The sequence below is a fragment of the Oryctolagus cuniculus genome, chromosome 9, assembly GCF_964237555.1.
Source record: "Oryctolagus cuniculus chromosome 9, mOryCun1.1, whole genome shotgun sequence".
Lineage (NCBI taxonomy): Eukaryota > Metazoa > Chordata > Mammalia > Lagomorpha > Leporidae > Oryctolagus > Oryctolagus cuniculus.
In genome coordinates, this window is record NC_091440.1 from 119,727,809 (window position 1) to 119,743,196 (window position 15,388).

Genomic DNA, 15,388 nt, shown 5'->3' on the forward strand with positions numbered 1-15,388 from the left:
AAAAAAAAAAAAAAAGACTTATTTATTTATTTGAAAGTCAAAGTTACAAAGGGAAAAAGAGAGAGAGATAAATTTTCCATCCATTGGTTCACTCTCCAAATAGCTGCAATGGCCAGGGCTGGGCCAGGCTAAAGCAAGAGCTTCCTCCAGGTCTCCCATGTGGGTGGCAGGGGCCCAGGGACTTGGGCTGTCTTCCCCTGCTTTCCTAGGCACATCAGCTGGACTGGTAGTGGAGCAGCGGGGAATCCAATCAGTGCCATGTGGGATGCTGGCATCCCTGGCAACAGCTTAATCTGCTGCACCACACTGCTGACCCCTAACCCAGCACATATAATCTTAACTGTGCAAGAATCTGATTTAACACAAAATAAGTTTTATTCTTTTCAATGAATATAAATTAAAATAAGCTAACTAAAAATAAGGGTTTTCAGAACATGCCCAAATATATAAAAATGATTAGAACTTACCTCTAAACAATCACTAGGTATTTTTACTAGACTATCCTGATTTCACATCAATTTGATACTTACAGTGAAACTGTCCAAGAAAAGCACCTACTAATTTCACTACTGAAATAGTAAGATTATGTTACTAACAAAAGGTCCATAAACACTGAATCAACTAAAAACAATATTTAATACAAAATGTTCAGAAAATTCACTCATTTATTATAGGTATTGCCTTAATTCAAGCCCAGACTACTTCTTCAGAATGTTTTTTTCTTAATCTATTTTATTTATTTTCATTTTTATTTGAAAGGTAGAGACACCTCTCATCTATTGGTTCACTGTCCAAATGACTACAACAGTCAGGGCCAGCCAAGGCTGAAACAGGAGCCAGAATTCAATCCAGGTCTCCCATGTGGGTAGCAGGAACCAAATACTCAAACTACCACCTGCTGCTCTCAGGGTACATTAGCAGGAAGCTGGAACACACGCAGAATAGCAGGACTTGATCCAGGCATTCCAATATGGATTGCAGATTTCCCAAGGGACAACTTAATCTGCTGTGCTACAGTACTGTCTGCTCCCTCAGCATCTATTTTTTAACTGGTAACATAACATTTAGCTGATTGTTATTTCCTGATTACAAAGGTAAAACACATACACTGTAGAAAAAAGTGAAAAAACAAAAAAGGACAAAAAAATTTATCATATGCTTTGTCAATTTCTCTAGTGATACTGCATATATGCAATGTTTTAGTTTCTAAACAAATTTGGGGTAAAGTATAATGTTCTATAATCTGATCTTTGTACTTCATAACAAATCATACACATTTCCCAATGATACTGTTTTCTGAAAACATTTTTCTCTTCTGCATAACTAAGGTCTACATATGTCTAATTTAAGTAAATCCTGATTTTCACCCTATTTTGCCATTTTAATCATTAGTAAGTAATGGAACATAAATGACATTAAACATATGTGACTGTCAGCAAATTTTTTTTTTTTTTTTTTTTTTTGCCAGGCAGAACTAGAGACAGAGAGAGAGTTATAGACAGTGAGAGAGAGATAGAGAGAAAGGTCTTCCTTCCATTGGTTCACTCCCCTAATGGCTGCTACGGCCGGTGCTGTGCCAATCCGAAGCCAGGAGCCGGGTATTTCCTCCTGGTCTCCCATGCGGGTGCAGGGCCCAAGCACTTGGGCCATCCTCCACTGCCCTCCCCAGCCACAGCAGAGAGCTGGACTGGAAGAGGAGCAACTGGGACTAGTACCCAGCGCCCCAACCAGGACTAGAACCCGGGGTGCTGGCGTCACAGGTGGAGGATTAGTGAGCCATGGCACCGGCCAACAAATTATTTTCTTACAATAAACTACTATCAATGGAGTTGCCAGCCCAAAAAACGTAAAAAATGACATAAAGATACAAGGCTAGAAAGAGAAGCACCAGTTCTGAATAGGTCCCTTCACCATTTTAAAGACATATTATATGTTTAGTCTAGCAATTCTCAGATTTTTGTTTGCAGGATCCCTTTACAATCCTAAAAATGGCTGAGGAGGGGCCAGTGTTATAACGCAACAGGCTAAGCTGCTGCTTGAGATGCCTGCATCCCATATCAGAGAGCCAGTTTGAGTCTTAGCTGCTCTGCTTCCAACGCGGCTCCCTGCTAACACCTCTGGGAAGGCAGGGGATGATCGTCCAAGTACCTGCTTGGACTGCTGCTACCCACGTGGGAGACCAGAGTTGAGCTCCTGGCTTCTGGCTTTGGCCTGGCCCAGACCAGCTGCTGCAGACATTTGAGTCAGCCAGTAGAGGAAGATCTGTCTCTCCTTCTCTCTCTTTAGCTCTTTCTTTTAAATAAACAAATAAATATTAAAAAGAAAATGACTGAGGACCTCAAAGAGGTTTTGTTTATGTAGGTCATATCAATACTTGCCATATTAAAAATTAAAACTGGGAATTGTAAAAAATTACTTCCCATGTCTTCTAAAGTCATAACAACTAAGTTAACATATGCAATTTCTTAAAATAATTTCATTTTCAAAACAAAAAATTAGTGACAAGAGTGCACTGTTACATGTTTTCAAATCTGAGTATTGTTAATGAAATAGATTCCTACTTCTGCTCCATATTCAATGTGCAGTAATATCACATGCGTGTATCAGAAAATTTCCAGAGAACTCCACCATATACTTAGGAGAATAAAAATAGGGAATGACACATGAATATTGTGCTAAAAACAGTTCTCAACTCACAAACCCTGGGAAAGCTGCCCAGGGAGCTTGACTGTTACCACATATGCAGAACTCATGCTTCCGGCAACAGACAGTCTCTGAAGAATTTTTAAACAGAAAAAAACCAGTAACATCAGACTGAATGTGTTTTAGAAATTACAGAGAACTAATACTAGATGATTTTAAATTACTGCATTGTACACATTTAGCAGGTATTATTTCAAATGACGTGCAGACAAGTAACAATCACGCCAACAATACTTTACTACTACTTGTGTATTTTTAAAGAGGCATCCTGGGGCCAGGAGTACAACATAGCAGCTTAAGACACCACCCATGAAACCAGCATCCCATACTGGAGCACCAGTTCGAGTCCCAGCTCCTCTGCTTCCAACTCAGTTCCTTGCTTGCTAATGCGCCCATGCAAGAAGTGGAACATGGTCCAAGTACTTGGGCCCTGCAACCCACGAGGGAGACCCAGATGAAGTTCCTGACTCCTGGTTTTGGCCTGTCCCAGCCCTGACTATCATAATTTGAGTTAGCCTACAGATGGGAGATTTCTCTCTGTGTCTCCCTCTCTCCATCACTCTGCCTTTCAAACAAAATAAATCTTTAAAAGAAAAAATTTTAAGCCAACTTTTAAAGATACATATTTCAAAACTACCAACTATAGCACAAATGTCTTCAAAGAGAAATAATAAAGATTGACACTATGACTTCCTCTCCTAAAACACTTCTTACCATGTATAGTGTCGTAAATGGGAAACCATCCCGAGATGACTGTGGCAGCTTCACTGTACAGTAAAGGGTCGATGTCGATGTACACTTTGCCAATGGCGTCATTGGCACTGTACGTGTCGTGGTCGAGCACTGTGATCTGCAGAGGCTCGTCTTGTAGGTCTTCATCATCCACCTAAAAGTACACCTAAAAATTAAATCTGATAGTTTTTAATTCTTAATTATCACACATGTATACTTAAACCCAATGAAAATGAAGATGTTTCTGAAAACAAATCTTAGATCTATCTCTAAGCACAAAGGTAGAGGAATTAATACACATTAAAAAAAAGTTGTAACTCCCTTTTCTATTTAAGAAGATGACATTTTTCTGAGGGAAAAAAATATAGTTTTCCTCCAAGCATAAAATTAGAATGATTAACACAAAAAAAGTTCTCAACTCCATTTCTGACGTATTATCTGTGTCTTACGACTGTGATATATAGCAACAATGCTTAAGGAACACCACAACAGAGTCCATATCTTCTTTACAGAGAAAAAAATATGCTAACGAATATAATGAAACCATAATTTCTAAGGACAATTTCAGAATAAAATCGTAAGCAAAATTAACTATGTGTAAAATGAAAAAAGCAGCGTAAATACATGAATTAAGTTTATGAGGTAAAAGTCTATCTTCTCTTCCTTGATTCACTCATTATCAAGTCCTCATCATGTGCCAAGCACTGTGCCAAACAGAACAGAGAACAAGACAAGGCCGTTTGGGGCCGGCACTGTGGCGCAGTGGGTTAAAGCCCTGACCTGAAGCCCCAGTATTCCATATGGGCGCCGGTTCTAGTCCCGGCTGCTCCTCTTCCCATCCAGCTCTCTGCTATGGCCTGGGAAAGCAGTAGAAAATGGCCCAAGTCCTTGGGCCCCTGCACCTGTGTGGGAGACCCAGAAGAAGCTCCAGGCACCTAGGTTTGGACTGGTTTTAGCTCCGGACATGGTGGCCATCTTGGGAGTGAACCAGATGATGGAACTCTCTCTCTCTCTTTCTCTCCCTGCCTCTGCCTCTAACTCTGCTTTCAAGTAAATAAATAAAGCTTTAAAAAATATTCAGAATACAGAAGAACTACAACTTGGGGTTGGCACTGTGGCACAGTGGGTTAAGCCAATGCTAGAGATGGCTGCATCCCATATCAGAGTGCCAATCTGAGTCCCAGTTACTCCATGCTTCCAACTGAACTCCCAGCTAATGGACCTGGGAAGCAGCAGATGATGGTTCAAGTACTTGAGTCTCTGCCACACACAAAGGACACCTGGAGTTGCTGGCTCTTGGCTTTCACTTTGGCTACACCAGCTGTTGTGGGTATTTGCAGAATGAACTAGCAAATGAAGATATGTCTGTCAGCCTGTCTCTCTCTGTCACTCTGCCTTTCAAATAAATAAATATTTTTTTTTAAAACCTCAACAACAAAAGATAAATAAAGCAATTAAAAAATAAAAATGTGAAGACTGGTTTTTTGGCACAGGTTGAGCCTGTGAGCAGTCTCACAATGCTGACATCCTATAATGGAGCGCCAATTCTAATCCAGCTTATGGCTAGTGCACCTGGGAAGGCAGCAGAAGCTGCCCAAGAACTTGGAACCTGCCACCCATGTGGAAACAGGGAGAGTGTTCCTGGCTCCTGACCTCAGCCTAGCCCCTGCTGCAATTCTGATTCTGTTCATATGAAATATCTAGCATGAACAAATTCAAAGAGACAGCAGACTGAAGGTTACCACAGCCCAGAGGAAAGACGGAAGGAAAGTGGAGTTACTGATCAGTGGATACAGAGCTCCCACGCAGGTTAATGAAAATGTTCTGGAAACAGTGGTTAATGGTCACACCACACTGTCACTGTAATTAATGATACACAACTGTGTACTTGAAAATGCTTATTTAAATCCTTAAAAAAAAAAAAGAAAATGCTTATTTAAAAATTTAGCAATATTTTAGAGATACATAGTTTTGCCACGATCTAAAGTTTTTTCTAAATCTGTGCATTGTTCTTTAGTGATTCTGGTATACGCTAAATTCTAGACAAAACTACAATAACAGTAACATAATATATGTTAAGGACCTCTTTTTGAAACCTGTTATCATATGCTGTATTTTCTTAACTGTAATATAATTTTTATAAGCTCAATATTCCAGGGTTGGTGTTTGGCACAGCTGTTAAGATGTCACTTGGGGGGCAGGTGCTCTGGTATAGTAGGCTAAGCTTCCAACTATGGCACCAGCTTCCCACATGGGCACTGGTTTGTCTCAGCTGCTCTACTTCTTTTTTTTAAAGATTTATTTATTTATTTGAAAGTCAGAGAGAGGAGAGGCAGAGAGAGAGGTCTTCCACCCAATGGCTCATTCCCCCATTGGCCACAATGGCCGGAGCTGCGATGATCCGAAGCCAGGAGCCAGGAGCCTCTTCCGGGTCTCACATGCGGGTGCAGGGGCCCAAGGACTTGGGTCATCCTCCACTGCTATCCCAGGCCACCACAGAGAGCTGGATCAGAAGAGGAGCAGCCAGGACTCGAACCAGCGCCCATATGGGATGCTGGTGCTTCAGGCCAGTGTGTTAACTCGCTGCACCACAGTGCCAGCCCCCAGCTGTTCTTCTGATTCAGCTCTCTGTTTATGGCCTAGGAAGACAGTGGGACATGGCCCACTTGCTTGGGTCTCGGCACCCACATGGGAGAACCAGAAGAAGCTCCTGTCTCCTGGCTTCAGATTGGCACAGCTCAGGCCACTGCGGCCATCTGGGGAATGAACTAGTGGATGAAAGACCTTTCTCTCTGTCTCTCTCCCTGTCTGTAACTTTACCTCTCAAAAAAAAAAAAAAAAAAAAAAAAAAAAGCCACTTGAGATGCCCACCTCCCATATGAGAGCACCTGGGTTCAAGCCCTGCTCTACTTCCAATTCCAGCTTCCTGCTAGTTCATACTGGGAGGCAGCAGAGAATGCCTCAAGTGGTTGGGTACCTGCCACCCGCATGGGAGACCAGACTGAGTTTTAAGCTCCTGGCTTTGGCCTGGCCAACCTGGGCTGTTCTGGGGAATGAACAAGCAGATGTCTATGTCTTTATCTACCTTTCAAATAAATTATTTAAAATGAAAACAGGATTTTTAATTAAACAAATATTTTTATGGTACAGAAAAATTAGCATACCTGAATTAAAAAGTATTGCTACCATTCTGGAAAAAGAATTACTTCTAAAAAATATACTCAAAAGTACTGATTTTTATAAACTTACCTCAAATTTAAACCATTCTGAATTCCACTGGGGGTTGAGTGACTTGAGGTACACATCTGTCTTAAAGGTGGTATTACCAAACTTTACCTAAAAACAAATATTTAAAATGTAAATAAAAGTAAATTTTAATGTCAGCCAAGTTAACCATAACAAAAAAGAAAGACAGCTGTCCTCTGTGACAAAAAGAAAAAGGTACAGACCAGTCCACGTACGCCTGGGGAACACACCTGGTACAAAAATTACCCCTTTTCTGCTTGACTAGTTCCCTGGGAAAAAGAAAACCATAGATCATGATGCCAACTTAGATGGGAAAAGTCAGTACAAGTACAGCCACTAAACATGAGCTCAGACAAAAGAGGGAAATCTTGTGTTTTTTTTTTTTTTAAGATTTATTGGGAGAGCCGGCACGGAGGCTCACTAGGCTAATCGTCCGCCTTGCAGCGCCGGCACACCGGGTTCTAGTCCCAGTCGGGGCGCCGCATTCTGTCCCGGTTGCCCCTCTTCCAGGACAGCTCTCTGCTGTGGCCAGGTAGTGCAGTGGAGGATGGCCCAAGTCCTTGGGCCCTGCACCCCATGGGAGACCAGGAGAAGCACCTGGCTCCTGGCTTCGGATCAGTGCGGTGCGCCGACCGCAGCGGCCATTGGAGGGTGAACCAACGGCAAAGGAAGACCTTTCTCTCTGTCTCTCTCACTGTCCACTCTGCCTGTCAAAAAAAAAAAAAAAGATTTACTGGGGCCGGCACTGTGGCTCACTTGGTTAATCCTCTGCCTGTGGCACCGGCATCCCATATGGGCGCCGGGTTCCTGTCCTAGTTGCTCCTCTTCCAGTCCAGCTCCCTGCTGTGGCCCGAGAAGGCAGTAGAGGATGGTCCAAGTGCTTGGGCCCCTGCACCTGCGTGGGAGACCAGGAAGAAGCACCTGGTTCCTAGTTTTGGATCGGCGTAGCTCTGGCCGTAGCGGCCATTTGGGGGTGAGCCAACGGAAGGAAGACCTTTCTCTCTCTCTCTCTCACTAACTATAGCTGTCAAATAAATAAAAAAATTAAAATTAAAAAAAAAAGATTTATTTATTCAAAGGCAGAGAGAGAGAGAAAGCGATCTTCCATCCACTGGTAAAACCAAAGCTGGGTCAGTCTGAAGCTAGAAGCTTCATCCAGGTTTCCCACGTGGGTGGAAGGGGCCCAAGCACTTGGCTCATCTGCTGCTGCTTTTCCCAGGCCATTAGCAGGGAGGTGAACCAGAAGTGAAGCAGCCAGGAAACAAACCAGCACCCATATGGAATGCCGGCATGGCAGGTGGCAGCTTTATCTGCCAAGCCACAATGCTGGCCCCAAGAACCTTTTGCTGTGCCACTGAGGGAAATCTAAAGAAGGGAGGAGCAGCAAAACTGAAAATCACAAGGTAAAGATCAGCTCACTTTCCCCTTAGCTATCTAAACAAGAAAATCTAGAACTACACCCATTATTACAAGAACTTAACAATATTTCCTGGTAATTTCCCCATTACCTGTTGTTTTTTCATTCTCTTGTCTGTGTACAGCAACAAGCAATAAACGATTACGTTTTATGTTCCCAGCTTCAGGGACAATAAAAGGGGTTAGGTGAAAAGACTATCTTAATTCACAGCCTATCTTGGCAAGCACAAAATCGGGAAGATCCAAAAACATGTAATCAAAAAGAAATGAAGGAAAGAAAGCAAACTAAATCCCTGGGATTCGCTTCCAACAAAGAATGGAGACTGTGAAACCTAAGACCAGATCTAAGAAGTGGTCAGGAAGCAAACTTACGAAAAAAATAGGGAGGCGACTGTTTCATAACTTGCCTCAGTCTCTTAATTTGACCTCTTCTAAGTCTTAACCTTGTTCTATTACCATCATCAAGCATCCTTCCTAGCTTCAAAGTGCCGCCAAGCTTATCTTCTTTTTCACCGCAGCCAGCATAGTTCTGCACGCTATACATACTTAGTAAATGCTGGTCCACCCAGGCAGGTATTACAACACTCACTGAGGTCAGTTCAGTCAGTCTAAGACACTTTTTAAAAGTAAAATTATTTTTCTCTTCTGTATATTTTTCTAAGTATTTTACCATTTAGCTAATTCAGTTTGTATTATCAGGCACAGCACCAACCATCTGGAACATAAGCAGTTTAAGGGTAGAAAACATTAAAAAAAAAAAAAGTACATAGGGGTCAGTATTATGGCATACAGGATTAAGCCACCACCTGAGACACCTCCGACTCCCTTGCCACTCAGGTGGGAGACCCAGAAGAAGCTCCTGGCTTGCCTGGCACAGCCTTAGCTGTTGCAGCCATTTAAGGAGTGAACCAGCAGATAGAAGACATCTCTCTCTCTCTTTCTCTCTCCCTCTCTATTAAGTGTTTGGGCCCCTGCTACCCACGTGGGAGACTTGGAAGAAGTTCCTGGTTCCTGGCTTTGGCCTGGCCCAGCACTGGCCATTGTGGCTATTTGGAGAGTGAACCAGCAAGATAGAAGATTCTCTGTGTCTTCTCCTCCCTCTAACTCTGCCTTTCAAATAAATCTTTTTTTAAAAAAATCATAAATTTGTAAATAATACTAAAACTTCTTTATTTGAAATAAAATGTTAGGATTTTCAAAACTCTTCAAAAATCAAATATACTTAAGGGTTTTGACTCAATGGCCCAAAAGCATATCAGGTTCTAAGTTAAGAGCTCAGAGACTTCTTCAGTTTTGTCCCAATGCAGCAGTTGTACCATGCTGTGTTTTGGTTTTATTTTTTTGGCAACTGCCGCCATTCTAGATATATAAAAGATCAGACAGTTCCCAAAATGATTTAAACAAACAATAAATAAGATTTCAGAAAAAAGAAGGCTTGTGTGTGATGCTTTCCCTTCAAGTAGAGTCACAGTTTATTTGGTCTTCTTTAACTTAAAGGAAACTTTATTACTCATCGGTTAAATGAACACCTTACAACTTTGTTAAGAAACATCAGGCACTTTAATGGAAGATTCCCCAGTAATGTAAGCATTCTCTTTCCCCACTCATTAACTAAATTACCCTGAGAAAGTTATTTAACCTGTTATTTAAATTTGCTTCCTTCTCTGAGAAGCAGGATTGCTGTGAGCATTACATAAATTAATACATGTAGAGGCCCCACAAAATGTCTGGTTCATAAAAATACTCATTAAGTGCTAATTTTGCTTCCTCTCCCTGTTCCCTCAAAGGCTCCTAGATAAACACAAAATGACAATGTAGTTTGGCAGAAAGTATTTTAACATGCACATTGAGAGCTTCAGAACCCCATCTTATTCATCCCAGGACTCCTGCAAGAACAGCCATCTTTAAGGACCACTTGATTTCCCTGGTTCCATAAACTTATCTTACACAGTAGAAACCCTCTCAACCAATGCCACCAGGGCCAGTATTCAATCAGTTAATCAAATAACTTAGAGAATCACTAAAATAATATAATCTGCAAACATCTCAACATCTAATGTATCAACAAATATTCACTCTTCTATCTTTCAATGTAAATTTAAGGGCTCTTCTTGGAGTACAGGTACGTTGTTCAGAGTTCCACATCATCCTTTGTTCATTAAACCACACACATAATGTATTACCTATGACTTCCAGCTTGGATTTATATGGTGGCAGAATTTAAAACTGCTTGGAAAGAAAGGAAGAAAGAAAGGAAGAAAGGAAGAAAGGAAGAAAGGAAGAAAGGAAGGAAGGAAGGAAGGAAGGAAGGAAGGAAGGAAGGAAGGAAGAAAGGAAGAAAGGAAGAAAGGAAGAAAGGAAGAAAGGAAGAAAGGAAGAAAGAAAGAAAGAGAGAAAGAAAGAAAGAAAGAAATCCTAGGGGCTGGCATTACGGCTCAGCGCCTGCGATGTCAACATCTTATATAGGTACCAATTCAAGATCTGGCTATACCATTTCCCATCCAGCTTCCTGCTAATGTGCCTGGGAAAGCAGCTGAAGATGGCCCTAGTGCTTGGGCTCCTGCAACGAAATGGGAGACACAGAAGAACCTCTGTGCTCCTGGCTTCAGCCTGGCCCAGCCTTTGCCACTGTGGCCATTTAGGGAGTGAGCCAGTGGATGGAAGCTCTCGGAAGCTCTCTCTGCTCCTCTATCTGTACTGGTGCCTTTCACATAAATAAAATAAATAAATCTTTAAAACAAATTCTATTTTTTTTACTATCTTTCCTCCATCTAACACAAGTGTAATTTTTAGTGACTGTTTCCAAAAGTCTTTACTTAGCATTAATTTTCACACTCATCTCACCTATTTATACAGTATATGGTTTAAATAAATTACAAACAATTATGAAAACCATCAACAGATCTGGTTATAAATACAACTGCATCTTGGTAAAGTGTGTCAGCCAACTGAAGAAAGACTCCAGGTGCATGGGTGTAACATGGGTGTGCAAAGACACTGCCCCTAAAAAGTCTGTAGAGCATTCAAGAGGAACACCTACTCCCCTCTGAGGAATGTCCTCACTGAGCTATTCATCTTCCTTCTGATATTTATTTATTTATGCGAAGGGCAGAGTTCCAGAGGAGGAGAGAGAGAGAGATGGATTGGAAGTGCAGCAGCCAGGACTCAAATGGGTACCCTAATGGGATGCTAGCATCACAGATGGCAGCCCACCCGCTACAGCACAACACCAGCCCCTGAGCTATTAATCTTTTCCACTAAGTCAGCTGACTTGGGTGATGTGCACACAGGATTTCTTTCATCTTGCTCATCTGGAGTAACCTTGCGCAATCCTCATCTATACATTCCTTATCTATTCCCAGAAATGTTTTTAAAATTAATCAGTAGCCACTTTTTCAGTAGTGGCTTCCTCAGAGATGATGGTTCTAAGCAATCATGTTCTAATATACAATTTACCCTCTACCCCCAGCCGGTCTTTTCGGGCCAAGCCATATGTTCAATGTGTAAGGGTAAAACAAAATTTCCTGTCATGGAATACGTAAATTCTAGATAGAATTTGATAACTTTGGAACACTTTCCAGGACGTTCTCTGGGCTTGTGTCTCTCAGGCCTAGGTCACTCAAATGCCTTGCATTAACCTTTTAAGAGTCTTTTTTATTGACAAGTCTTTCTGTTGACAAGGGCTTTTAAGAATATGCTTTAGAGATGGAATGCAGAGCACCAAAGACTAAAATAAATCAGTCAATGGAAGTTGGCAAAGAAAGCTTCTATTGTACAGACTTCTTCCCCTAATTCTCAAACTACTCAGGGGTCTCTGTTCCTTTTTCCTAGCCAGATTTCCAACTTCTGGTCAACACGAATCCTTCTAACTCTATCGTTCCTTCTGCTTTTACGAAATTTGTCCTACTCAACTGAAAACGCTCCTTTTTCTCTATGCCTTGGAAATGTCACCACTTTCCTGGACACAACATAAAGATTTTTTGTAACTTGCCTAGGCTTCATAGCCTCCAGCTCCTGTGAGCTTGTATTACTTACAGTTCACACTGCACAATTTATCCCTTTATCAAACTGTAAATCCTTCATTATCCCTTTATGTGCATTTTTCCCTTCCTGCTGGATTATTCCTATTAGCACACAATTGGGTTTTGTAGCTTATTTTGCGAAAAGTACTGAGAGCTGTATGCTCCTCAAACACCACAGCATTTTCCTTCTCCCTTACAGAGCCGTACTTATTTGTCTTTTTTAAGATTTACATATTTATTTGAAAGGCAGAGAGAGAGGAGATACTATCTTCCATCCATTGGGTCACTTAACAAAGTTTGCAACAGCCAGGGTTAGGCCAAGCCAAAGTGAGGGGACAGGAATTCCCTCCCAGTCTCTCAAGTGGACAGCAAGGACCCAAGGACTTGAACCAGTACCTGCTATCTCCCAGGATGTTCATTAACAGAAAGCTGGATCCCAGGTGGAGCTGAGTGGCTGGAGCGAGGGGTGTGGGGGCTGGCATTGTGGTCCAACAGGTTTAAGCAGGCAACTGACACACCAGCATCCCAAATCAGATTGCTGCTTTGAGTCCCAGATGCTCCCCTTCTGCTCGAACCTCCTGCTGATATGCCTGGGAAGGCAGGTGATGGCCCAAGCACCTAGGCCACTGCCACCCACATGGGAGACCTGGATGGAGTGCCAGGCTCCTGGCTTCCGGATGGCTCAGATCTGGCTGTGGTAGCCATGTAGCAAGTGAACCAGCACATGGAATACTTCCAACTCTCCCTCTGTCACTCTGCTTTACAAATAAATAATTTTAACCAGCTGTGCCACGACACCCACACCCCTCAGCTGTTTTTCCTGAAGCGACTGCCTACACTCAACTTCACTACAGTACTGGCTTCCCCATGACTATGTCTCTTCCAGAAGCAGTAACTGCCTCCATACTGTCTAACAGTGATTTCTCAGTCTTACTTGACCTTTCAGAGTCATTTCACAGCCATCTAGAAACTTCCTCTCTAGCCTTCTAAGACATTACCATCCCAATTTTGCGCTCCCACTGGCTAACAATGTGCTTCCATCAGCTAGTCTTCCTCTTTTAAAAGGCCTCTTCAAGTTTTTCCAAGGATCCATCCTACCTCTCTCTCTCCCAAAGTGAGAGGTTTGCAAAAGTGACAGAACCAAATCCTAAAGGAGCTTTAGAAATGTCTATGTTATTGGGACACAGAAGCTGCTAATGAGGAAGGGTCAGATACGCTGGGCGTCCTGCAATGCAAAGGGGTCTCCCCAATTATGAAGACTGATCCCATGTCATGACTCCCCAGTGTCCCACCAGATAGTCACACGGGTAAGAACCTCATCTAGAATCTAACTGTTCTACAGATAAAACGACTGTGATGGGGTCCAGTGTTGTGACACAGTAAGTTAAGCCACCTCCTACAACTCTAGCATCCCATATGAATGCCCGTTAAGTTCCAGCTTTTCCACTTAGTATCCAACTCCCTTCTAATACATGTGAGAAAGCAGCAGATGTCCCAAGTACTTGGGCCCTTGTCACCCACATGAGACCAGGATGAAGCTCCACGCTCCTGGCTTCCTTCTGGCCCAGTCCCAGCCACTGTGGCCACTTGGGGAGTGAACCAGCAAAGGGAAGATCTAACTATGCCTTTCAAACAAACACACCTTTTTTAAAAAAATAAAAAATAAAAGCACTGTGACGGAGTTTCCTTATACATAACTGTCAAAAGCACACCCATTTGGATAGGTATTTGACTCAGTGATTAATACACTGCTTGGGACTCCCACATCCCAGATCAGGAAGCCTAGGATTGAGTGTGGACTCTGTTTCCAATCCAGCTTCCTGCTAATGTACCGGGGAGTCAGCAAATGACGGCTCAAGTACTTCTACTTGAGTTTCTGCCACCTACGTGGGACACTTGGACAGTGACGGATGGAAGATCTTTCTCTCTTTGTGTCACTCTGCCTTTCAAATAAATAAAAATGAACAGACATTAGAAAAAAAAAAAAAAACTCCTTCCCAAATTAAGTCTGCTGTGGGGACTAAGAATTAAAAACTACTTAGCACTAATCTGGCAATAATGAGACTCAATACATGCTAGCTATAAGTTGTATGGATCAGTCTCTGGGCTACCTGAAAACAAATATCATGGTCTGGTCATCTCTTAGCCCCATTCCTTACCATCTGGCCCAACAACACCCTCAAAAGAAAAGGAAGCTGGCATTAGGAATTACCATGACAACGGAGGGGCAGGGAACTGCAGTCATTAGGTTAGAAAACCTTTAGGGAACAGGAAGACAATTCTGAGATGCAATCAGGCTGCAGACTGTCATGCCTCTACCAACTCTAAGCAATAACACCCCAACGATTACGGCTCTAATGCTCAGGCTCATCACGGTGATTTTTTATTGCAATTTTTACTAGGCTTCTTTCACACGCTGGGTTATTACTTTCTGGGCCCTAGGCCCGCGCTAATTTGCATGACTTTTAAACTAATCATTAGATTTAAAAAGCAATTTTGCAATTTAAATCCGCGGCACTTAATTGACTTCCTACCTCAAGGCACTAAATTATCCTGAAAGAGCTCATCAGACCTGCTAGTCCCTACAAGAGCAGGAAGTGTTAACAGCTGTGTTTGGAACTCACACGGATGATTCAAAAAGGTTGGTTGGCTCCAGACTGGATCCCCTCGCACCGCGGGGCTCCTGCATCAACACGGTGCCCAGCGCTCAGGCGCCGAGGGCCAGCCCTCCCCAAGGACCGCCTGGCAAGTGTGCGCCCAGGGAGCCGCGCCGCCACGCCCGGGCCCCTCCAGACGGGCAGGTGGCCTGCAGCGGGTCCTGACACCAGGGTCACCGCGCACCCCGGGCAGTGGGGGCCTCCAGCGCCGCCTGTGCGCCAGGACCCATCACGAGGGCTGAGGTCTCGGCGGTCACCCCTCGAGGGGCAGCTGGACACGCGCGGCAGACGGGTGGGCAAGGGGCATGGGTTTAAGGGGCTGGGAGCCAGCCGGGGCAGATCCTTCACAAGGTTTAGCGCACCCTGGGCTCTAAGGGGCAGGACCTTGCACCAACCTCCACGAAGGCATCAGTCAGGTCACTAGCACGGTCCATCACTGGCAAATGGCGCCCGGCCACGATTTTCACCTTCAGCTTCCCGGGCATCGTCTCGGCTTCGGCCTCTCCTTGGGCTCCTGCAGAAACAAACAAGCGAGTCTGCGCCGAGCGCCGGGCCGGGCGGGGGGCGCGCGCCGGCGGGGGCGCGCGGGGCAACTGACAGCAGAGGACGCGC

At 43.4% G+C, this 15,388-nt stretch overlaps 1 protein-coding gene across 35 annotated transcripts in view; it reads right to left on the minus strand.

The window, feature by feature from the left end:
• Positions 1-15,388, minus strand: part of C2CD5 (C2 calcium dependent domain containing 5) — a 93,613-nt gene that overhangs the window by 77,340 nt on the left and 885 nt on the right. For all 35 annotated transcript variants that reach the window (XM_002712710.5, XM_002712712.5, XM_070049482.1 and 32 more), the window contains exons 2-4: positions 15,172-15,290; positions 6,685-6,771; positions 3,418-3,589 (exon numbers count right to left, since the gene is read on the minus strand). In XM_002712710.5, the coding sequence (XP_002712756.1) occupies positions 3,418-3,589; positions 6,685-6,771; positions 15,172-15,261 (349 nt within the window). In that variant the 5' untranslated portion in view covers positions 15,262-15,290. The remainder of the gene's footprint in view (positions 1-3,417; positions 3,590-6,684; positions 6,772-15,171; positions 15,291-15,388) is intronic.